This window comes from Protobothrops mucrosquamatus, unplaced genomic scaffold (genome assembly GCF_001527695.2).
Source record: "Protobothrops mucrosquamatus isolate PMUCROS unplaced genomic scaffold, P.Mucros_1.0 scaffold873, whole genome shotgun sequence".
NCBI classification, from domain to species: Eukaryota; Metazoa; Chordata; class Lepidosauria; order Squamata; family Viperidae; genus Protobothrops; species Protobothrops mucrosquamatus.
In genome coordinates, this window is record NW_015387127.1 from 174,228 (window position 1) to 200,511 (window position 26,284).

At 42.1% G+C, this 26,284-nt stretch overlaps 1 protein-coding gene across 2 annotated transcripts in view; it reads right to left on the reverse strand.

Moving 5' to 3' along the window:
- Positions 1-26,284, reverse strand: part of RAB40C (RAB40C, member RAS oncogene family) — a 47,297-nt gene that overhangs the window by 6,522 nt on the left and 14,491 nt on the right. For both annotated transcript variants that reach the window (XM_015819194.2, XM_015819196.1), the window contains exons 2-3: positions 13,507-13,567; positions 10,003-10,063 (exon numbers count right to left, since the gene is read on the reverse strand). In XM_015819194.2, the coding sequence (XP_015674680.2) occupies positions 10,003-10,063; positions 13,507-13,567 (122 nt within the window). The remainder of the gene's footprint in view (positions 1-10,002; positions 10,064-13,506; positions 13,568-26,284) is intronic.

Genomic DNA, 26,284 nt, shown 5'->3' on the forward strand with positions numbered 1-26,284 from the left:
TCTGTCCCTGACTTGATGCTTCAAGTCTTCCAAAGGTGCCTCCATCATCACTGTAACTGCCTCCAGCTTGTTGCTGGTTATCCTCATCTTTTCTCCTTCCTTCTACTTTTTCCAAGATTATGAACTGTTCAGTATTATGTGGCTTTCCTGAATAAAATATTATTATGTGCAACCAAGTTCTTAGCAAGCACCATCGCTGGATCTTCTCCAGGAGGATCTGTCCCTAATTTGGTCCTTCAGGTCTTCTAATGGTGCCTCCATGTTGCTGGTCCTCCTCTTCTAATCTTTCCTTCCACCTTTTCCAGAATTTGTTTTACCATGACTGATTATGTGCCATTAAGTTGTTCTCGACTCCTAGTGATCACCTAGATAAATTTTCTCTATGTTGGTCTGCCCCTAACTTGGTCCTTTAGGTCTTTCAAAGGTGTCCCATCATCTGAGTCCTTCCACCTTGCTGCTGGTCACCTTCTCCTTCCTTCTACCTTTCCCAAGATTTAACTTCTCTGGGTATTTTATGGCTTTGCTAGATAGAATTTTATTATGTACTACCAACTCAGCTCTTAGCAAGCACCATCGCTGGATCTTCTCCAGGAGGATATGTCCTTACTTTGGTCCTTCAGGTCTTCTAATGGTGCCCACCATAACTGAGTCTCTCCACCATGCTGCTGGTCCTCCTCTTCTAACCTTTCTTCCACCTTTCCCAGAATTACAGCCTTCTCCAGACAGCTGGGTCTTTACCTGATGTGTGCAAAGTAGGATATTTTGAATGTCGTACTTTGTGCCCCAAGTGTGAACTCTGGCTTGATTTGTTCTAGGACCCATTTGTTTGTTTTCTTGGCTAACCGTGGTCTTCTTAGGAGTCTTCTGCCACCCCAGCATTCAAAAACATCAACACTCTTTCTCTCCTGCTACTTCAAAGTCCATTCATTCCAATGTAGCCCTCAGATTACATCACAATTAGAAACAGTAGGTCAAAACATTGAGAGGGCGCAAAATTATCTCTTGTACCCTGAGGTAAAGCATTTTGAGGATCTCGGAGGGAGCTGGGTGATTTAGGAATGGTAAAGATAAATATATAAAAAATGTCCCAAAAGAGATATCTGCCTTTTCTCACTCTTTTCCATAAAATCAGGGATATCAAGCAGCTCTTAAGCAATGATTCCAAGAAGCATTTTTCTTCAAGCTCTTGTCTATTCTGAGGAAAAAATAGCAGTAGGATTTAATATTGCTAGTGGGACTCACCTGGGCTCCTCTGGAGTAGGATCGGAAAATAGTACAGAATCTGCCTTGGCCAGATGTGTCCCTGGAATAGAGAGGGGGTGGGTGGAATCAGAAGCACAGAAGTTTTGAAAAGTTTCCTCACCCCACCATAGGATGTGTGAGGCAGGTGCATTAACACTGACAGGGCAAGCACTAGAATATAAACGGAGAGCAAACCCCAGTCTCTTCTAGCACGGATGTTGTTACCTAGTTGGGCAATGAAACATCTGCAAGAAAACTGCTAAGCTCAGAGAGCCCCAAGGACCCCTCATTTCAACCCTGACTACAAATATTCTCCTTTATCGGCCTCTTAGATTATAAGTATGAGGAGGGGTGGGTGGGGATAACAAAAGACAACCTAGTCCTAAGCCTATAAAAAAAACCTATTCTTTCCTCTCTTGTGTTTTTGTTCCCGACACTGTCATTATGCAAGGATTGCACAATGAATTAACAAGTATTTCTTTGAAAATATTTTACAATGCCTGAATATGCCTTTGTACCTTCTAGATGATAGATAAATCAACAGATAAATTGACAGATAGATAGATAGATAGATAGATATAGGTAGATAAGTAGATAGGTAGGTAGGTAGGTAGGTAGAGATAGATAGGTAGGTAGGTAGGTAGGTAGGTAGGTAGATGATAGATAGATAGATAGATAGATAGATAGATAGATAGATAGATAGATAGATAGATAGATAGATAAGTAAGCAGGTAGGTAGGTAGATAGATAAGTAGGTAGGTAGGTAGATTATAGATAGATAGATAGATAGATAGATAGATAGATAGATAGATAGATAGATAGATAGATAGATAGATAAGTAAGCAGGTAGGTAGGTAGATAGATAAGTAGGTAGGTAGGTAGATTATAGATAGATAGATAGATAGATAGATAGATAGATAGATAGATAGATAGATAGATAGATAGATAGATAGATAGATAGATAGATAGATAGCTAATGATAGCCAAGCATGGAGAATGTGTGTAAAAAATATCCTATCAGCTTTGGGAGAGCAGAGGGCTTTAATGCCTTTACCTGGTCATCCATATTAAACCAGGTTTCAGGGTTCACTAACATGTCATTCACCAACGCAGATCACTGTTCCCCCTTGTATTCTTGCCCGCCATTCTTTTCAACCCTGTCAGAAATGATACTCAGATCACTGCTTCATTTTGCCGTTAGGACTAGAGAAACCAAGACTTAATCATACATGGCCCACAAGCTTTGGCCAAGCAAGTAGCTTTCCCCCCCCCCCCCTCCCCTGGGCCTCTTTTGGAGGCTCCAACGGTACAGAAAGTGCTCCGTGCTTTATTTTATAAGTTATAAAAACAAATCTCCGCCTGTCCAGAAAATGGTGGGGCCCAGCAACCAAGGTCGAGGGCAGAGGCCAACGGCACATCACGGCGGGGGCTTACAACCGTGTTTACTTAGGAGCGCCGCGGGTTCCGTAGTAAACAGATGCAGGGTGCCTTAAGGATAGCAGCTGCCTCCACGCGCACACCCATGTTTTTGTCGCGCCTTTGAATTTACCTAAATACTGGAGCGCACCAAGGGGCATCGCCAGACATCTGTGGTGTGACGGGGAGGGCCGTGCGCAACGTGGCCAGCCCCTCCTGGAATGCAAGCCGAGGTCAGGCTCCATTCGGCTGCGGGTCGCAACGTGGCGCTTTGAATCCCGGCTGGGTTTTTAATGATCTTGGAGGAGCACGAAGCCAGCCGCTGGGAGACTCATTAGCTGAATTTCCTACATGGGGTTTTTCTCTGCCATCGGATTTTCTGGACCGCAAAACCGGGGGAACCACCACACTTATTTAATTGGTGCTCGTTATTGTGGAAGGAGGCATTTGGGCAAATATTTGCTAGAAAGTGTCTTCTCTCTGTCTAGGCCAGTGGTTCTCAACCTTTTTAATGGCGCGACCCCCAACCGGTCGTAAGTCGAGGACTAAACCAGCCGTAAGTCAAGGACTAAACCAGTCGTAAGTCGAGGACTACCCAACCAGTCGTAAGTCGAGGACTTTCCCTGCCCGGGAGCACCACGCATGCGTGGTTCCGCCCCCTGCGCCGGCCGAGGCGTAGCTGGCAAGCGGCAGAGACGGAGCAGGCCGACCACCAGCTGGCCCAGCCCAAGGGAGGTAAGGCACCCGCCGGAAAAGGAAAAAAAAATGGCGGACAGCCTTGCTTGGCGACCCCCGTGAAATGGTCGATCGACCCCAAATGGGGTCGTGACCCATAGGTTGAGAACCGCTGGTCTAGGCACCATTGTATGCAAGTGTTTAGAAGCGTTTGCTTAGCACAGGGGTCTTCAAACCTGGCCCTTTTATGACTTGGGGACTTCAACTCCCAGAATTCCTCAGCCAGGCACGTGTGCCTGGCTGAGGAATTCTGGGAGTTGAAGTCCCCAAGTCATAAAAGGGCCAGGTTTGAAGACCCCTGGCTTAGCGACTGTTCGAAGTTATGGCGGGGCCGTCACCAGCATTTTGACCTCTATGTTTAAAAACCAGAGAGAGAGACTCAGTATTTCTTCTCTTGAAAACGTTTTTCTCCTTTTCTTTAGATTATTTATTCAGATGTTGTTTAGCGAGCCAGTCTGGTCTAGTGTCTCATCCAGTCTAGCACCAGGCTAGAAACCAGGAGACGGCGAGTTCTAGTCCCGCCTTAGCCATGAAAGACAGCTGAGTGACTTTGGGCCAATCACCAGGAGATGGTGAGTTCTAGTCCCGCCTTAGCCATGAAAGACAGCTGGGTGTCTTTGGATCAATCACCAGGAGACGGTGAGTTCTAGTCCCGCCTTAGCCATGAAAGCCAGCTGGGTAACTTTGGGCCAATCACCAGGAGGCAGTGAGTTCTAGTCCCGCCTTAGCCATGAAAGCCAGCTGAGTGACTTTGGGCCAATCGCCAGGAGGCAGTGAGTTCTAGTCCCGCCTTAGCCATGAAAGCCAGCTGAGTGACTTTGGGCCAATCACCAGGAGGCAGTGAGTTCTAGTCCCGCCTTAGCCATGAAAGTCAGCTGGGTGACTTTGGGCCAATGACCAGGAGGCAGTGAGTTCTAGTCCCGCCTTAGCCATGAAAGCCAGCTGGGTGACTTTGGGCCAATCACCAGGAGATGGTGAATTCTAGTCCCGCCTTCAGCATGAAAGCCAGCTGGGTAACTTTGGGCCAATCACCAGGAGGCAATGAGTTCTAGTCCCGCCTTAGCCATGAAAGACAGCTGGGTGACTTTGGACCAATCACTCTCTCTCAGTCCAAGTCACCTTACAGGATTGTTGTTGTGGGGAAAATAGATGGAGGAAGAAGTATTAGGCCTATTCGCTGCCTTGAGTTGTTTATAAAAAAATAAAATAAAGGCAGGACATAAAAAAATAAGAATAAATAGTAAACCTGTGGGCTAGGTTTCACAACTTTTAGTATTGGACATTGCACAAAATCTTGCTTTCTTGTAAGACACCATTCATTATAATAATCATGGAGGGGAGATTCAACATAAGCTAATTCACAAGATAAACCAATATTACTTCACATGAATTACAGCACAACTAAAACAGATTTTAATAACTATATAAAGTTGCAGATTATCTTAGTGAGTTCAGATTCTCTGCTCAGGTTTTCCGCTACTTTGAAAGAGTTAAGTAATTTATGTAGACTCACCAGAGCTCCAGTTTGACCCTTCGGCCATCTAACAGAATTGTTGTGGTTTTGTAATCAATTCCTGCAATGAAAAGATTGGAAGTAGGGTTATATAAATAATAGCATATGGACATATACACAATTAAAAAAGAATATATGCTATTAGAAAAGGACTGGGGGGGGGACGACACGATAGCAGTATTCCAATATTTGAGAGGCTGCCACAAGGAGGAGAGGAGGGTCAATTTATTTTCCAAAGCATCAGAGGGCAACACAAAAAACAATGATTGGAAACTGACCAAGGAGAGAAGCAACCTGGAATTAAGGAGAAACTTCCTGACAGGGAGGACAATTAACCAGTGGAACAGCTTGCCTCCAGATGTTGTGGGTGCTCCATCACTTGAGATTTTTAAGAAGAGACTGGATAGCCACTTGTCTGAAATGGCATAGGGTCTCCTGCTTGAGCAGGGAGCTGGACTAGAAGACCTCCAAAGTCCCTTCCACCTCTATTCTGATTGATACTTAATACCATGGTGTCATCAGTGAGACAGTACTTTAGTGCTAAGGAGAAAAAAAATTGCCATCTTGAGAGGCTTACTACCTAAAATTTTACCCAGGGGTAAAAACTGGAAATAAATAAGAAAATGATATGTAGGTTTTCTCAATTATGTGAAGTTATGCTCCGTAATATTCCTAGCTACCGTGTTTCCCCCCAAATAAGTGCCAACTGGAATACAAGCCCTAGCATGATTTTTCAGGACGCTTGTAATATAAGCCCCACCCCAAAAATAAGATTGGCAGCCAGAAGAACACATTGAGTACCGAATTTCCCCGAAAATAAAAACTGGAAAATAAGTGCCCATGCGTCTTTTGGAGCAAAAATATAAGACCTGGTCTTATTTGGGGGGGAAACACGATATTATAAACAGGTTTCCTTCTTCAAAATTTGGAAGAGGGAAATATTTTGAATAAGTTGGAAACAAGGTTAGATGAGAGGAAGAGAGAAATCTTTGCATGTCTGACCTAGATCTTGCGAGTCACATTCTATTACAGCTCTATACTTAGTATAAGGGTTACATCTTACCTCTGTGTGTGTGTGTGTGTGTGTGTGTGTGCATGTGTTTTAAAAGGGAAAGGCTTCCAGCTTCTACCAGATCTTCAAAAATTAGTATCCAATTCATAAAAGCAACACATGTTTTTGCAAGGAGCTAAAGTTTACCACTATCATCTATACCCAAATATTTAATAAAACGAGAATGAAGTATCAACACTAAACCAAAACTTTCAGCGTCCTGCCGCAGCAATGTTAAGAAACCTGTACATTGTACTAATAGTTTCAACTGGTCATCTCTTTTTCTATCCCTCTGAATATTTAATCTGCATAGTTCTTAGTAAAAACAGGTCTTTATTGGACAGGTTCAACGTTTTGTTAATTGGTTACTTTTTAATGCCTCCCATTCTGCCTTCCGGGAGATCAAGAACCATTTCTTTTGACAATTTAAACCTTTAATTAAGTAACATCGGTTGGATAAATAAATAACATTTACAGGCTCAGTGGTCTGATTGGCACTTTGCACCATGCCAAGATAGCCGTGGGCTGCCTAAGGCAGTGATGGCGAACCTTTTAGAGACCGAGTGCCCAAACTGCAACCCAAAACCCATTTATACATCGTCGGGTGCCGGGTGGGTGTGGCCATTGACTGGGTGTGGCCCATTGGGTAGGTGTGGCCCATTGGGTGGGTGTGGTCCATTGGGTGGGCGTGGCTGTGGTGGTAATGGCAGACTGGGTGGGACTAAAAAGTTCAATCAATCAATTCCAACTTTGCAAGATCTTTTTTTTCCTGCAAGAAGTTGAAATTGACTGATTGATTGAACCTTTGGGGTTTTTTTTGTACACGGCGGCGGAGGCCTAAAGCGAAAAGGTTTTATAAAACCCACTAAAGGCCTAGGATTGGGGCAACGGCGTGAGTGCCCACAGAGAGGGCTTTGAGTGCCGTCTCTGGCACCCGTGCCATAGGTTCGCCACCACTGGCCTAAGGTTTGTGGAATTAAAGGCCGAGTAACTTTTGCTAAGCAAAATAAACAGGTTTCAATATTTTGATTGCAAACCTGAACTTTTCAACTTGGTGACTCTAATCTCATCTTAGCATCTTACTAGTGTAATTCAGGACATGACCTGCTCACAGGACACACTTAAGTGTCTTCTATTAGTACGACTACTATGGGCATCCCATGTTAGGAGTTACTATTGTTCAGATTACTAGAAATCAGCCTATACTTCTGGAGAGTTTCTGGCAGTCTACCTACCAGTAAAATCCAATAACTATTTTCCATAAAAGCAACCTTTTAATATTTTTCTCACCTACCCAGGAAGTCCCTGAAAAACCAACAGCTATTCAGAGGAAAGAAGCTGAGACATTCTAAGCTGCGTTACCAAATTCAGGATGTCAACATTGTTTAATCCACAGCAGCCTTCCTTCACAATCAGCTAACCACGAGGTTGGCTGTTTCACGTAAACACTCAAGTGCTGGATTTGAATGAAGTGGCAAATGCTGCAGGAACTGCACACAAGACAAAAATCCAGGCAATTAACAGGTAGTCCCTGATTTGCGACAACTGAGCCCAAACTTTCTGTTGCTAAACAAGACAGTTTCTAAGTGAGTTTTGCCCCATTTCACGACCTTTCTTGCCACAATTGTTAAGTAAACCACTGCAGTTGTTAAGTTATTAACCTGGTTGTTAAGTGAATCTGGTTTCCCCTTTGACTTTGCTCGTCAGAAGGGGATCACGTGACCCCCCCCCCCGGGACATGGCAACTGTCATAAATACAAGTCAGTTGCCAAGCGTCTGAATTTTGATCACGTGACCACGGGGATGCTGCAACGGTTGTTAAGTGTGAAAAATGGTCATAAGTCACTTTTTTCAGTGCCGTTAACTTAGAGCAGTCAACTAAACTAATGGTTGTAAGTCGATGACTATATTTTAAGGGCTACCTGATCAATTCACGCCTGCAAAGCAAGGCCTCCATAAAATTCACTGCAACACTGAATATCCTTTAAAAAAAAAATCACTTCCCAAGCGCTGCAGCAATTCCATTAATTTGATGGAAACGAATTCAAAGTTTTTCATTATGCCAATGCAGATACCCTTCTCCAGGGGGTTGAAATCTTGGACGGCTCACTTGCAGAATAACAAATAACAGAGTTGGAAGGGACTTTGGGGGGGGGGTCTTCTAGTCAACCCCCCTGCTCAAGCAGGAAGCCCTGTATTTGTCATTTCAGACAAAATGGGTGTCCAATCTTTTTTTATAAAAAAAACCCTCCAGAGTTGGAGCATCCACAACTTCCGATTTGTTCCATTTTATTAATCATTCTCACTGTCAGGAAATTTCTCTTTAGTTCTAGGTTGCTTCTCTCCCTGATTAGTTTCCATCTATTTGTTTCCTGTCCTGCCTTCAGGGACTTTGGAGAACAGCTTGACCCCCTCTTCTTTGTGGCAGCCCCTGAGATAGCGGAAGACTGCTATCGTGTCTAGTCCTTCTTTTCATTAAACAACAGACATAGACAGCTATTTATATTTTTCAAATCCGCAGACACTTACTGCAGCCATACCATCAACACCCTGTTTAGGTTAGCCCCATGTATCGCAATAACTGGCAGCTACAGGAAACATTGCAAAGGGTGTGAAAGTAACTCAGACGTTGTCGCTTTGGCAAGTCTGCACAGTGCTAACAGGAAAAAAACGACACTTCCAAAAGTCAGATCTCGTGGAAATATGGAAGCTGTTATCCCATTTCTCTTTACAGTAGCTTTTTCCCCCCAGAAGCTTTTCTATATAAGGGACTGGTGGGTTTCCCCCCACCCTTTTTTTNTCTGTCCCTGACTTGATGCTTCAAGTCTTCCAAAGGTGCCTCCATCATCACTGTAACTGCCTCCAGCTTGTTGCTGGTTATCCTCATCTTTTCTCCTTCCTTCTACTTTTTCCAAGATTATGAACTGTTCAGTATTATGTGGCTTTCCTGAATAAAATATTATTATGTGCAACCAAGTTCTTAGCAAGCACCATCGCTGAATCTTCTCCAGGAGGATCTGTCCCTAATTTGGTCCTTCAGGTCTTCCAATGGTGCCTCCATGCTGCTGGTCCTCCTCTTCTAATCTTTCCTTCCACCTTTTCCAGAATTTTTTTTACCATGACTGATTATGTGCCATTAAGTTGTTCTCGACTCTTAGTGACCACCTAGATACATTTTCTCTATGTTGGTCTGTCCCTAACTTGGTCCTTTAGGTCTTTCAAAGGTGTCCCATCATCTGAGTCCTTCCACCTTGCTGCTGGTCACCTTCTCCTTCCTTCTACCTTTCCCAAGATTTAACTTCTCTGGGTATTTTATGGCTTTCCTAGATAGAAATTTATTATGTACTATCAACTCAGTTCTTAGCAAGCACCATGGCTGGATCTTCTCCAGGAGGATCTGTCCCTACTTTGGTCCTTCAGGTCTTCTAATGGTGCCCACCATAACTGAGTCTCTCCACCATGCTACTGGTCCTCCTCTTCTAACCTTTCTTCCACCTTTCCCAGAATTACAGCTTTCTCCAGACAGCTGGGTCTTTACCTGATGTGTGCAAAGTAGGATATTTTGAATGTCGTACTTTGTGCCCCAAGTGTGAACTCTGGCTTGATTTGTTCTAGGACCCATTTGTTTGTTTTCTTGGCTAACCATGGTCTTCTCAGGAGTCTTCTGCCACCCCAACATTCAAAAACATCAACACTCTTTCTCTCCTGCTACTTCAAAGTCAATGAAAGTTCAATGTAGCCCTCAGATTACATCACAATTAGAAACAGTAGGTCAAAACATTGAGAGGGCGCAAAATTATCTCTCTTGTATCCTGAGCTAAAGCATTTTGAGGATCTCGGAGGGAGCTGGGTGATTTAGGAATGGTAAAGATAAATATATAAAAATTGTCCCAAAAGAGATATCTGCCTTTTCTCACTCTTTTCCATAAAATCCGGGGTATCAAGCAGCTCTTAAGCAATGATTCCAAGAAGCATTTTTCTTCAAGCTCTTGTCTATTCTGAGGAAAAAAGAGCAGTAGGATTTAATATTGCTAGTGGAACTCACCTGGGCTCCTCTGGAGTAGGATCGGAAAATAGTACAGAATCTGCCTTGGCCAGATGTGTCCCTGGAATAGAGAGGAGGGGGGGTGGAATCAGAAGCACAGAAGTTTTGAAAAGTTTCCTCATCCCACCATAGGATGTGTGAGGCAGGTGCACTTACCCTGACAGGGCAAGCACTAGAATATAAACACAGAGCAAACCCCAGTCTCTTCTAGCACGGATGCTGTTACCTAGTTGGGCAATGAAACATCTGCAAGAAAACTGCTAAGCTCAGAGAGCCCCAAGGACCCCTCATTTCAACCCTGACTACAAATATTCTCCTTTATCGGCCTCTTAGATATAAGTATGAGGAGGGGTGGGTGGGGATAACAAAAGACAACCTAAGCCTATAAAATAAACCTATTCTTTCCTCTCTTGTGTTTTTGTTCCCGACACTGTCATTATGCAAAGATCGTACACTGAATTAACAAGTATTTCTTTGAAAATATTTTACAATGCCTGAATATGCCTTTGTACCTTCGAGACTACATGATAGATAAATCGACAGATAAATTGACAGATAGATAGATATAGGTAGATAAGTTAGGTAGGTAGGTAGACAGAGATAGATAGGTAGGTAGGTAGATGATAGATAGATAGATAGATAGATAGATAGATAGATAGATAGATAGATAGATAGATAGATAGATAGATAGATAGAGTAAGCAGGTAGGTAGATAGATAAGTAGGTAGGTAGGTAGATAATAGATAGATAGGTAGGTAGGTAGGTAGGTAGATAATAGATAGATAGATAGATAGATAGATAGATAGATAGATAGATAGATAGATAGATAGATAGATAGATAGATAGATAGATGATAGCCAAGAATAGAGAATGTGTGTAAAAAATATCCTATCAGCTTTGGGAGTAGATAGATAAGTAGATAGGTAAGTAGGTAGGTAGATAATAGATAGATAGGTAGGTAGGTAGGTAGGTAGATAATAGATAGATAGATAGATAGATAGATAGATAGATAGATAGATAGATAAGAATGGAGAATGTGTGTAAAAAATATCCTATCAGCTTTGGGAGAGCAGAGGGCTTTAATGCCTTTACCTGGTCATCCATATTAAACCAGGTTTCAGAGTTCACTAACATGTCATTCACTAACGCAGATCACTGTTCCCCCGTGTATTCTTCCCCGCCATTCTTTTCAACCCTGTCAGAAATGATACTCAGATCGCTGCTTCATTTTGCAGTTAGGACTAGAGAAACCAAGACTTAATCATAAATGGCCCACAAGCTTTGGCCAAGCAAGTAGCTTTCTTCCCCCCCCCCTCCCCTGGGCCTCTTTTGGAGGCTCCAACGGTACAGAAAGTGCTCCGTGCTTTATTTTATAAGTTATAAAAACAAATCTCCGCCTGTCCAGAAAATGGTGGGGCCCAGCAATCAAGGTCGAGGGCAGAGGCCAACGGCACATCACGGCGGGGGCTTACAACCGTGTTTACTTAGGAGCGCCGCGGGTTCCGTAGTAAACAGATGCAGGGTGCCTTAAGGATAGCAGCTGCCTCCACGCGCACACCCATGTTTTTGTCGCGCCTTTGAATTTACCTAAATACTGGAGCGCACCAAGGGGCATCGCCAGACATCTGTGGTGTGACGGGGAGGGCCGTGCGCAACGTGGCCAGCCCCTCCTGGAATGCAAGCCGAGGTCAGGCTCCGTTCGGCTGCGGGTCGCAACGTGGCGCTTTGAATCCATGCTGGGTTTTTAATGATCTTGGAGGAGCACGAAGCAAGCCGCTGGGAGACTCATTAGCTGAATTTCCTACATGGGGTTTTTCTCTGCCATCGGATTTTCTGGACCGCAAAACCGGGGGAGCCACCACACTTATTTAATTGGTGCTATTTATTATGGAAGGAGGCATTTGGGCAAATATTTGCTAGAAAGTGTCTTCTCTCTGTCTAGGCCAGTGGTTCTCAACCTTTTTAATGACGCAACCCCCAACCGGTCGTAAGTCGAGGACTAAACCAGTCGTAAGTCAAGGACTAAACCAGTCGTAAGTCGAGCACTACCCAACCGGTCGTAAGTCGAGGACTTTCCCTGCCTGGGAGCGCCGCGCATGCGTGGTTCCGCCCCCTGCGCCAGCCGAGGCGTAGCTGGCAAGCGGCAGAGACGGAGCAGGCCGACCACCAGCTGGCCCAGCTCAAGGAAGGTAAGGCACCCATCGGAAAAGGGGGAAAAAATGGCGGACAGCCTTGCTTGGCAACCCCTGTGAAATGGTCGATCGACCCCAAATGGCGTCGTGACCCATAGGTTGAGAACCGCTGGTCTAGGCAGCATTGTATGCAAGCGTTTAGAAGCGTTTGCTTAGCGCAGGGGTCTTCAAACTTGGCCCTTTTATGACTTGGGGACTTCAACTCCCAGAATTCCTCAGCCAGGCACACGTGCCTGGCTGAGGAATTCTGGGAGTTGAAGTCCCCAAGTCATAAAAGGGCCAGGTTTGAAGACCCTTGGCTTAGCAACTGTTCGAAGTTATGGCGGGGCCGTCACCAGCATTTTGACCTCTATGTTTAAAAACCAGAGAGAGAGACTCAGTATTTCTTCTGTTGAAAACTTTTTTCTCCTTTTCTTTAGATTATTTATTCAGATGTTGTTTAGTGAGCCAGTCTGGTCTAGTGTCTCGTCCAGTCTAGCACCAGGCTGGAAACCAGGAGACAGCAAGTTCTAGTCCCGCCTTAGCCATGAAAGACAGCTAGGTGACTTTGGGCCAATCATCAGGAGACGGGGAGTTCTAGTCCCGCCTTAGCCATGAAAGCCAGCTGGGTGACTTTGGGCCAATCACCAGGAGATTGTGAGTTCTAGTCCCGCCTTAGCCATGAAAGACAGCTGGGTAACTTTGGGCCAATCACCAGGAGGCAGTGAGTTCTAGTCCTGCCTTAGCCATGAAAGCCAGCTGGGTGACTTTGGGCCAATCACCAGGAGGCGGTGAGTTCTAGTCCCGCCTTAGCCATGAAAGCCAGCTGGGTGACTTTGGGCCAATCACCAGGAGGTGGTGAGTTCTAGTCCCGCCTTAGCCATGAAAGACAGCTGGGTGACTTTGGACCAATCACTCTCTCTCAGTCCAAGTCACCTTACAGGATTGTTGTTGTGGGGAAAATAGATGGAGGAAGAAGTATTAGGCCTGTTCGCTGCCTTGAGTTGTTTATAAAAAATAAAATAAAATAAAGGCAGGACATAAAAATAATAAGAATAAATAGTAAACCTGTGGGCTAGGTTTCACAACTTTTAGTATTGGACATTGCATAAAATCTTGCTTTCTTGTAAGATACCATTCATTATAATAATGGAGGGGAGATTCAACATAAGCTAATTCACAAGATAAACCAATATTACTTCATATGAATTACAGCACAACTAAAGCAGTTTTTAATAACTCATATAAAGTTGCAGATTATCTTAGTGAGTTCAGATTTTCTGCTCAGGTTTTCCGCTACTTTGAAATATTTATGTAATTTATGTAGACTCACCAGAGCTCCAGTTTGACCCTTCGGCCATCTAACAGAATTGTTGTGGTTTTGTAATCAATTCCTGCAATGAAAAGATTGGAAGTAGGGTTATATAAATAATAGCATATGGACATATATACTATTAAAAAAGAATATATGCTGTTAGAAAAGAAGGACGGGGGGGGGGGACACGATAGCAGTATTCCAGTATTTGAGAGGCTGCCACAAGGAGGAGGGGGTCAATTTATTTTCCAAAGCATCAGAGGGCAACACAAGAAACAATGATTGGAAACTGACCAAGGAGAGAAGCAACCTGGAATTAAGGAGAAACTTCCTGACAGGGAGGACAATTAACCAGTGGAACAGCTTGCCTCCAGATGTTGTGGGTGCTCCATCACTTGAGATTTTTAAGAAGAGACTGGATAGCCACTTGTCTGAAATGGCATAGGGTCTCCTGCTTGAGCAGGGGGCTGGACTAGAAGACCTCCAAAGTCCCTTCCAGCTCTATTCTGATTGATATTTAATACCATGGTGTCATCAGTGAGACAGTACTTTAGTGCTAAGGAGAAAAAAAATTGCCATCTTGAGAGGCTTACTACCTAAAATTTTGCCCAGGGGAAAAAACTGGAAATAAATAAGAAAATGGTATGTAGGTTTTCTCAATTATCTGAAGTTATGCTCCATAATATTCCTAGCTACCGTGTTTCCCCCAAAATAAGTGCCAACTGGAATACAAGCCCTAGCATGATTTTTCAGGACGCTTGTAATATAAGCCCCACCCCAAAAATAAGATTGGCAGCCAGAAGAACACATTGAGTACCGAATTTCCCCGAAAATAAAAACTGGAAAATAAGTGCCCATGCGTCTTTTGGAGCAAAAATATAAGACCTGGTCTTATTTGGGGGGGAAACACGGTATTATAAACAGGTTTCCTTCTTCAAAATTTGGAAGAGGGAAATATTTTGAATAAGTTGGAAACAAGGTTAGATGAGAGGAAGAGAGAAATCTTTGCATGTTTGACCTAGATCTTGCGAGTCACATTCTATTACAGCTCTATACTTAGTATAAGGGTTACATCTTACCTCTCTCTGTGTGTGTATGTGTGTGTGTGCATGTGTTTTAAAAGGGAAAGGTTTCCAGCTTCTCCCAGATCTTCAAAAATTAGTATCCAATTCATAAAAGCAATGCATGTTTTTGCAAGGCGCTAAAGTTTACCACTATCATATATACCCAAATATTTAATAAAACGAGAATGAAGTATCAACACTAAACCAAAACTTTCAGCGTCCTGCCGCAGAACCGTTTCAGCAATGTTAGAATCCTGCACATTGTACTAATAGTTTCAACTGGTCATCTCTCTTTCTATCCCTCTGAATATTTAATCTGCATAGTTCTTAGTAGAAACAGGTCTTTATTGGACAGGTTCAACGTTTTGTTAATTGGCTACTTTTTAATGCCTCCCATTCTGCTTTCCAGGAGATCAAGAACCATTTCTTTTGACAATTTAAACCTTTAATTAAGTAACATCGGTTGGATAAATAAATAACATTTACAGGCTCAGTGGTCTGATTGGCACTTTGCACCACGCCAAGATAGCCGTGGGCTGCCTAAGGTTTGTGGAATTAAAGGACGAGTAACTTTTGCTAAGCAAAATAAACAGCTTTCAATATTTTGATTGCAAACCTGAACTTTTCATCTTGGTGACTCTAATCTCATCTTAGCATCTTACTAGTGTAATTCAGGACATGACCTGCTCACAGGACACACTTAAGTGTCTTCTATTAGTACGACTACTATGGGCATCCCATGTTAGGAGTTACTATTGTTCAGATTACTAGAAATCAGCCTATACTTCTGGAGAGTTTCTGGCAGTCTACCTACCAGTAAAATCCAATAACTATTTTCCATAAAAGCAACCTTTTAATATTTTCCTCACCTACCCAGGAAGTCCCTGAAAAACCAACAGCTATTCAGAGGAAAGAAGCTGAGACATTCTAAGCTGCGTTACCAAATTCAGGATGTCAACATTGTTTAATCCACAGCAGCCTTCCTTCACAATCAGCTAACCACAAGGCTGGCTGTTTCACGTAAACACTCAAGTGCTGGATTTGAATGAAGTGGTAAATGCTGCAGGAACTGCACACAAGACAAAAATCCAGGCAATTAACAGGTAGTCCCTAATTTGCGACAACTGAGCCCAAACTTTCTGTTGCTAAACAAGAGAGTTTCTAAGTGAGTTTTGCCCCATTTCACGACCTTTCTAGCCACCATTGTTAAGTGAACCACTGCAGTTGCTAAGTTAGTAACCTGGTTGTTAAGTGAATCTGGTTTCCCCATTGACTTTGCTCGTCAGAAGGGGATCACGTGACCACCCCCCCGGGACATGGCAACTGTCATAAATACAAGTCAGTTGCCAAGCGTCTGAATTTTGATCACGTGACCACGGGGATGCTGCAACGGTTGTAAGTGTGAAAAATGGTCATAAGTCACTTTTTTCAGTGCCGTTAACTTAGAGCAGTCACTAAACAAATGGTTGTAAGTTGACTATATTTTAAGAGCTACCTGATCAATTCACACCTGCAAAGCAAGGCCTCCATAAAATTCACTGCAACATTGAATATCTTTTAAAAAAACAAACCACTTTCCAAGTGCTGCGGCAATTCCATTAATTTGATGGAAACGAATTCAAAGTTTTTCCTTATGCCAATGGAGATACCCTTCTCTAGGGGGTTGAAATCTTGGACGGCTCACTTGCAGAATAACAAATAACAGAGTTGGAAGGGACTTTGGGGGGGGTTTTCTTCTCGTCAACCCCCCTGCTCAAGCAGGAAGCCCTGTATTTGTCATTTCAGACAAAATGGGTGTCCAATCTTTTTTTATAAAAAAAACCCTCCAGAGTTGGAGCATCCACAACTTCCGATTTGTTCCATTTTATTAATCGTTCTCACTGTCAGGAAATTTCTCTTTAGTTCTAGGTTGCTTCTCTCCCTGATTAGTTTCCATCTATTTGTTTCCTGTCCTGCCTTCAGGGGCTTTGGAGAACAGCTTGACCCCCTCTTCTTTGTGGCAGCCCCTGAGATATCGGAAGACTGCTATCGTGTCTAGTCCTTCTTTTCATTAAACAACAGACATAGACAGCTATTTGTATTTTTCAAATCCGCAGACACTTACTGCAGCCATACCATCAACACCCTGTTTAGGTTAGCCCCATGTATCGCAATAACTGGCAGCTACAGGAAACATTTGCAAAGGGTGTGAAAGTAACTCAGACGTTGTCGCTTTGGCAAGTCTGCACAGTGCTAACAGGAAAAAAACGACACTTCCAAAAGTCAGATCTCGTGGAAATATGGAAGCTGTTATCCCATTTCTCTTTACAGTAGCTTTTTCCCCCCAGAAGCTTTTCTATATAAGGGACTGGTGGGTTTCCCCCCACCCTTTTTTTTCCTTTTCTTTTTGAATCCTTAACTTTGATACGATCTCCCCCGTTGCAGGCAACAGCGCTGCGTTTCAAGCTCCCTCCCTTGATCATTTGCACGCCGCCGCTGCAATTTTAAGATTGCACGGTACCTATTTTAATCCTATTACAAATAAGGGAGCACTTTTCAGCACCAAGTCTTTCATGACAGCTGCTGTTTATGTTTGAAAGCCTATCAGGCCAGTTCAGACAAGTTGCCAAAGTGGAAAAGTGAGCTGCTCAAATAGGCTTGATTAAACCTGACATCGAAGCAAACAAGGCAGATTTGACCTGACTACACCGCTAGAGGGCGCTGCAGCATAAAAACTTACAGACTCCCTGGAAGTTTATTGTTATTATGTGATTGTTTTGGTATGTTTCTCTTTGGTATTTTTAATTTTGTATCTTCTTTTTGTGTGTGTGCAAAACAAGGATGTATTTTACCTTATAACTGTATCCATATTTTAAAAAAATATTATTTTGGATGGGTTGTGTCCCTTTTTCAACTTCCTCTATTGTTCCTCTCTCCCAGTTTTTCCCTTTACGTTGTAATTTTGCATAACTTTTTTTATTTTTGAAACTTAGTAAAAATTCTTTTTAAAAAAAAATCCAATCACAAAACACCACTTCTGCAGAAAAACACAATATGTATACCAGTGATGGCGAACCTTTTAGAGACCGAGTGCCCAAACTGCAACCCAAAACCCACTTTTGCATCGTCGGGTGCTGGGTGGGTGTGGCCCATTGGGTGGGTGTGGCCCCTTGGGTGGGCGTGGCAGCGATGGTAACAGCAGACTGGGTGGGACTAAAAAGTTCAATCAATCCCAACTTTGCAAGATCTTTTTTTTTCCCGCGAGAAGTTGAAATTGACTGATTGATTGAACCTTTTTTTTTTTTTGCACACGGCGGCGGAGGCCTAAAGCGAAAAGGTTTTATAAAACCCAGCTGAAGGCCTAGGACTGGGGCGACGGCATGCGTGCCCACAGAGAGGGCTCTGAGTGCCGCCTCTGGCACCCGTACCATAGGTTCGCCACCACTGATGTATACAATTAATATCATACCCTCAAAACTTCCCTGATTTTACTAAGCAGGCTAGTCTTTCTCAGCCTAATCCACCCCGCAAGGATTTGGGAAGAAAAATTCAAAAAGAGAGTTTTGTACACAATACCTAGATAGGACAGAAATCTAAGATAGAAATAAAATTCTAGACGTAGACCTAATGAGAGTTCTTAGATCTAGGTTTAAGAATGCAAAAAAGCCTGCACTGCTGATCTTCATCTAAGGGACCTCTGATCAGAATCAAAACTGTAATAATGTTCAAATGTTACTAGCCTTCACTCAGGATGTAAAACCAATTTCCTTTTTATTGCTTATCTTTCCTCTAACACCAGAATTTAATACTGGAATTGTGCTTTTAGACAAAAAAATATATATGTTATTTAGCTATTCTAATATGAGTCAGCAGTGTGCTGCAGCTGCCAAAAAAGCCAACACAGTGCTAGGCTGCATTAACAGAGGGATAGAATCAAGATCACGTGAAGTATTAATACCACTTTACAAGGCCTTGGTAAGGCCACACTTGGAATACTGCATCCAGTTTTGGTCACCACGATGTAAAAAGGATGCTGAGACTCTAGAAAGAGTGCAGAGAAGAGCAACAAAGATGATCAGGGAACTGGAGGCTAAAACATATAAGTAATGGTTGCTGAAATTGGGTATGTCTAGTTTAATGAAGAGAAGGACGAGGGGGGACAGGATAGCAGTGTTCCAATATCTCAGGGGCTGCCCCAAAGAAGAGGGAGTCAAGCTATTCTCCAGAGCGCCGGAAGGCAGGATAGGAAACAAATAGATGGAAACTAATCAAAGAGAGAAGCAACCTAGAACTAAGGAGAAATTTTCTGCTAAGAGCTGTTCAGTATTTTAAACAGATTGTTGAAAATGTTGAGAGAGTACTTATGGGATAGACAGATTTTAAAGTATCCAATTACAGCATGATTTTCGCAGAAGAATGAAAGAGTAATTTTCCCAATTTCCAGGCTATACCAGGGTTATATTTTGACCTCAAACAAATGGCTCCTAAGTAATTCATCTTAAAAATCATTATTGTATGAACGCAAGTTATTTGACCCTCTTAAAATCTTGGCGGCGGTTCAGTTCCTGTTTTAAGGGCTACAAGACCTACACAAGCAATGATGGGAAAGGGCTTAATTCTGATCCTAATTATCATGAGAAGCAGACATGAAGGACATTATAATCCTGCCCTGAAAACTGCTGATAAATCTTCCTTCTGTGTTCATGGGTAAAAAAAAAAAGGCATTAATACTTCGGATCAACTCACTGTTAATTAGTCTTTTAAAACATTGTTAATTAGGTTTGGATATTTTCCAAAAAAAGATCTGGGATTTCTTAAAATATGTTCTAGCTTGACAATTTGGACATGACACCTTAGCACTTCTACATTACTAATATTATTGGGAAAAGGTTTTGAGGTGACTAAATTTGAAGTTATTTTTTTATGTACAATGGAAAAATAGTACCAAAATATAAGAAAAAACTGCAAGCAATTTGGAACAAAGAGATGGAACATCCTGCTTTAATAAACCCAGTAGGCTTGTCTTTTAAGGAATGTCAAATTGATATCCTGTTGTCTTAAGATACAATTAATATAACAAATGGCTGTATGGCCACCCAGATGGGTGGCAAAGGTTGTGTTTTAACTTCTGTATGTTGGAAAGGTAATATTTTAGAAAACACAATGACTCAATTACTTCTGCTTTGACTTACAACAACACTGTTCAACTTCATATTCATTAAGTTATTAATAGAGCACTAAAAACAAAACAAACAAGGGTTAAGCATGCGAATGTATCATTAAATTATATCCTCCAAAACTGGAATCTATTGAAGAAAATTGGAATTGCTGTGGAGGACCAAAGCTAAAAAGACGGTTTAATTCCAGCGGAAAGATATTAAAAATCTAAGATTTAAATCTTTGGAGGGAGGATATGTGTTCACTTTCAACACTGATCAGTCTGATGATCAACATTACTCTATATGGGTCAATATTAAGCATTAGCGATAGCACTTAGACTTATATACTGCCCCGTAGTGCTTTATAGCACTCTCTGGGTGATTTACAGTATCAGCACATTGCCCCCCAACAATCTGGACCCTCATTTTACCGACCTTGGAAGGATGGAAGATTGAGTCAACCCACTGCCCCACCAGGGATCTGTTTAATCTGTTGTTTAAAACTTGAGCTTTTGGTTTTATATAGCTTCATTTCAACATTTCATTTTTTTCCTCTTCCTTTTTTTAAAAGGCTGCTTCAATCTGCACAGCTTAAATAACACGGAATATATAATATCCCAAAACAGCATGGGAGAAAAACAGCCATCCACCAAGGAACCAAAATATCCCACAAAAGGTCTCCCATCTATTCTCTCACAGGACCACAAGACAAAACTGGATTTAAGGGCTTGTTTAATAGAAAATCAGCAGGTTATGGCAATTCTACCTGGTCTTCCATAACCTGCTGGTTTCCCAGCAGACATATTTTATTTATTTTACTGCTTTTCATATATATAGGTGGAGGAAACATCAAATGTAAAACATTACAAAAAAACCCCCCACAAAGGATGTTGACCATACCCAGCCTGAGAAGCAAGGATGGCAAAGGCTGAAAAACCAGTTTGATCTGTTTTCAACGTATGCCAGCTCTGAACTCGCCACACGAGTTCAGTTTATAATGAAAAGAAACTATTTTGCTATTATTGTCTCTTAAGAAGCTGTCCACAAACACTGTTATTACCAGTACACAGTTTAGACAAAGGAAACAAGATACAGGGGGAAACATGTACAAAAACACTGCATTGCCTTGGAAATGATTATATCCATGAAATGTCAACTCCAAGGATTATTTCTAGGGCCAATTTAACAGCCTCGGTTCTTTTATAAGCTTTCAGGCAGGTTGAGGTGACCCTGGGAGTGATCCTTTGCTTGAGCACTATTCAAAAAGAGATTTTGTTTTTTATTATCATCCATCAAAATCCACAGCAAATAATCAGCTGGCTGATGCTAACATTGTGGAAGCTGCTGTTGTGTTTTCCGAGGAACAGGTTCAAAGAGGCATTCTCTGGAGATGCTTCACCGCAAGGATTGCGCTAGAATGGAAAACACGAGCAGGATAAAAGGCGTTTTTGTCTCTTCTGTTTTTTCCCCCCCAACAATAAAGGTAAAATTATTCAGACTCAACGAGGCCACGGGTACAAGCCATTTATAGCTGGAAGGAACTGAACAACGGCTTAACACAGACCCTTCTCTTTAGACCGCGTTACATATTATCGCCAAGGTTCGAAACGGCTTTCTGCCGATGTAAAGAAGTCGGCCTAAATGCAACGTTTTAGGAATCTTATAAAAGTTGATCCTTTCAGGACGGAGTGGCTGCGACAGCCGTAACTGAGACCAGCATTTCCATTGCTAGGCAAAGGGGTTTAAGCGGGTCACACCGGGTTTTAGACCTTTCTGCCATGGTTGTTCAGTGAATCGCTGCAGTTGTTAAATGAATCAGACGGCTGTTAAGTAAATCCAGCTTCCTCCATTGACTTGGCTTGTTGGAAGCCAGCTGGGAAGGTCGCAAAGCCAGCGGGGTGACTTTGGGCCAATCCCTCCCTCCCTCAGCCCAACCCACCTCGCAGGGTTGTTGTGGGGAAAAAGAGGAGGAGGAGGAGGAGGAAGGTGTGCTGGAGTATGTTCCCTGCAATGAGTTCTTTGTAAAAATAATAAAGGCAGGACACAAATAAAAGATTTTATCTTCCTGGGCTCCAAGATCACCGCCGATGGGGACTGCAGCCAAGAAATTAAAAGACGCTTGCTCCTGGGGAGGAAAGCTATGGCCAATCTAGACAGCATACTAAAAAGCAGAGACATCCCCCTGCCAACCAAAGCGTGTATAGTCAAGGCCATGGTTTTCCCAGTTGCAATGTATGACTGTGAAAGTTGGACCATAAGAAAGGCTGAGCGCCAAAGAATGGAGGCCTTTGAACTATGGTGCTGGAGAAGACTCCTGTGAGTCCCCTGGACTGCAAGGGGATCAAACCGGTCAGTCCTAGAAGAGATCAACCCCAACTGCTCTTTAGAAGGCCAGATCCTGAAGTTGAAACTCAAGTACTTTGGCCACCTAATGAGAAGGAAGGACTCACTGGAGAAGAGCCTGATGCTGGGAAAGATGGAGGGCAATAGAAGAAGGGGACGACAGAGAAGGAGATGGCTGGATGGAGTCACTGAAGCAGGAGGCGTGAGCTTCAATGGACTCCAGAAGATGGCAGAGGACAGGAAGGCCTGGAGGAACGTGGTCCATGGGGTCGCGATGGGTCGGACACGACTTCGCAACTAACAACAACAAATAATAAATAAATTAATAAAATAAAATAAAATAATAAAATAAAATAATAAAATAAAATAAAATAAAATAAAATAAAATAAAATAAAATAAAATAATAAAATAAAATAAAATAATAAAATAAATAAAATAAAATAAATAAAATAATAAAGTAAAGTAAAGTAAAGTAAAATAAATAAAATAATTAAAATAATAAAATAAAATAAAATAATAAAATAAAATAAATAAAATAAAATAAATAAAATAATAAAGTAAAGTAAAGTAAAGTAAAGTAAAATAAAATAAATAAAATAATTAAAATAATAAAATAAAATAAAATAATAAAATAAAATAAATAATAAGGCAATCACAGGATGTTGCAATCACTGCGAATCCATGCTGGCTGCAAGTGCCTGGATTTTGATCACGTGACTGTGGGATTCCTGCGACGGTTGTAAGTGTGAGGAGGAATCCTATGTCACTTTTTTTTCACTGCTGTTGTAACTCTGAATGGTCGCTAACGAATGGTTGTTAAGTCAAGGATTACCTATAGCCCAAAAGGCTGTTGTGGAATGCAAGATGCTGGGTAACACTGGACTTCAGGTTACTGTAAGGCAGGGGTCCCCAACCCCCGGTTCGTGGACGGGTACCGGGCCGCGGCATGCCAGCAACCACTCTGCACAAACAAGCATAGCCCCATCCTTGGGGTGCAGGCAGCACACCAAACCACGCGCCCTCCTGTCCGCGGAAAAACCTCTCTCCACGGAACCGGTCCCTGGTGCCCAAAAGGTTGGGGACCTCTGTTGTAAGGCTTCAGATAGTTCCAGTTCTCATTCATTTCTACATATTTGTTGTTATTGGGTCGGGTGAGAATTTTGATTGTATCCTGAGATCTAAATAAGTTATGAAGCCAGAAGAGATGATACAAGCAGGTTAGAAAATTAATATTAGAAGTCTGGGTGACCACACAAAACTTGTATTCCCCCCGGGGTGGAATCCTTTAAGCAAATCAAAATTCATCCTGCTTGCATGACCAAACCAATCCCATATATAAGATTTTATGATGTGGGAAATCTAACTTGTTAATAAAATCTCCCAGTCTGTTACCACATTGTAAGAACTTATTCTGGCTCATGGACTAAAAAAACAAAACAAAGCAGCACATTTGCCATCTCCTGCCCCTACCCCCATCCCTCTGGCCATCCTTTTCTGGAGTCCACAACGAAGCAGGCATTTTAAAGAGATTTAGGAATACCAAGCCTGACCCAAGAGACGAAAAGAACCAGTCCGCTTTGAAAATTCAAATGGATGGAAAAATAATGCTCCATAGATGCAGTGTATGTAAATATACAGACATTTAGAGAAATTCATGCGTGCACAGAGGAGATATAGGTCTACTTAGCTTTTAAAAATTGACAGATTGCTCTTCAAATATGAGGAATAATTAGTCCAAGTTTCACCATTCTCAAGAGCCTGGAGGGAAAGATAGGATCTGCAGATGGCAGAATATAAAACATCGGAGGTTCATCCGCAAAGCCTTTAGAGAATAACTTTAATGCACTGGGGTTTCTGCATTCCCATCTCTCTCTAATAGGTACCCAGGGCAGTTTTGCCCTTATATAATCACTTGTTTGTATTGCTAAGCAGGGAGGGAAGAGAAGGCAAAATGGCCGATAAGTCATAGCAACACCGTGGTCATAAGTACAGCTTATTGAAATGTCAACAGAATGGATGACATGGGTGACATAGAGCTGAGTAAGAATGTTTGAAAGAGCAGCAAATTAAGGCTTTGTGTAAGCCACCGGAGAAATGACACAACTTGGGCTGAGGTGTACTAAATCTGGATGCACATGGTTGTTTCTTGAATCTACTTTAGAATCGTTATGTCTGAAAGTGCCAGCAATTCTGAGCAACGCCATCAATCAAAGGCCTTGCCTTTTGCCAATGGAAACTGCACTGCCCTAACAATGTGGGTTCAGAACCTCAGTGTTAAGAATTCATTTTTTATACATTATTGTAAACCTGGGTTTCGAATTGACCAGCTGAGTCATAGGAAATGGTGTGGCAATCTTTACTTTTAATATACATTTCAGGGTGTGTCGTACCCATGCAGTAATTATTTTAGATGAAGTGGCTTTTTACGAGGCACTGTCAGTCAACAGGCTGCAAATTCCAGGAAGGTTGACAAAGCTTTATATCCACTTGCATTTTAGAGATTAAAAAGAAAAAAAAGAAGTTATTTTGATTTTTAAGGCCAAGACAAACCGTTGTGAATGATATACAGGCAGCTTCTCTGGCTTGATTTCTAGATCTCTTGATGTGCAATCGTAAACAAAAATTAAGACCGTGGCAATTTAAAGGAAGTTCTGATTATCACTAGAGAGGAACAATCGTATCGAATTATCAACAGGGCTGAAGGTGCATTTAAAATGGGTGCTGGGATGGAGAAGGAAAAGAGTATGGAATTGTAATGTGATCCTGGAGGAGGACACATGATCACTCAGCTTTTCCAAGCAGATGGTCCCAAAGCATGAGAAGCGATGGAAGATGCCTGCCCAAGAAATTTGAAAAAGGCTGAAAAGGAAAAAGAAGGTTAAGCAGTATGGAAGAAAACTATGCATTAATGTTGCAAATCAAACAGTGTATAGAAGGAGTGTCCAACCTTGGCAACCTGTGGACTTCATTTCCCAGAATTCCATGCTGGCTGGGGAATTCTGAGACTTGAAGTCTGCAGGTCTTAAAGTGGCCAAAGTTGGACACCCCTGGTTTATAGTATGCTGAGGCTACACTTGTAATTTTAAACAAATCTGCAGCACACTGGAGCTCCGTATAGAATAGATCAGTCCCGTCCAACGTGTGTTTGCCAAGCTTGTGAGTCAATAAAACTCAATAAATCTACCAAATCTCGCCACTGCTGGGAAGGAACAGCTGCCAGCACCCCAAAACACATGCTTTCAAGTCCCACTATACTCATTTTTTAAATTGGTACGGTAATTACGTACTATAGCTTGCTTTGAACTTTTGCAGAAAAGATGGGGCACCAATGTATCGCACTTCAGAGCTACACCAAGATGCTCTTCTGATACAAATGCAGATGGAAGAAAGAAGTACAAAAACCATACAAAAAGGAATTCGCATTTTTATTACATATTACTGAATTTATTTTTGCAAGGGAGGGAAAAATGTAAAATGCTAACTTTATCACCACCGCCTTGTTCAAGGCCATTTATCATGCAAAACCACGAGAAAAATCGTAACTTGATACCCTAAAAACCAAAAAGGTTAGCTACATATATCCCACGACCATTCTTATACATTTAAATCATATATGGTTAGGCATATGCTTCTTTATATTAATACCTACTAGTTATGAGCAAAAAATTTAAAAAGAATGCAATATTTGATCAATCTTCCCACACGAGTCTGCTTTGCGACTGTATTTTTATCCAGCCATCCGGGACACATTTCCCCACATAACGAGTGCATTTTTATAAGGAAATGGATGCTTGCAACATATGAACTATTGAAGAACGCTTGATCTCTGTGGAACGTGAAACAGGATTTACTTACAACAACAGGAAGTTGCTTCTATGGAATCTGCACAGGGGCAAATCTGCTGCTTCATTCCGGAGGCAGCTTACGGATCCTTCAAAGCTTTTAATTACACATGCCAAGAGATAGTTGATTAATTCTCGCTGCAGCCAGCGTCTATATTCATACAAAACCATTGATTATGACAATCCACCCACCCTCCCCATTTAATCACTGGCTCACAGTTAGTTCCCTCTGTAACTAGGGCATAATCATGCTTTTAAAAAGATGAGGGGGGAATGAAAGCTCAGTGATCTGGGCCGAGCTTTTAATTAGCCAAGAGCACTTGCCAATTGCACACTCGGATATCGTATTAATTAAGCAGCTCAAGCAATTCTGTGACAGGACAGCAGACTGTTGCAAACAGTGCTTAG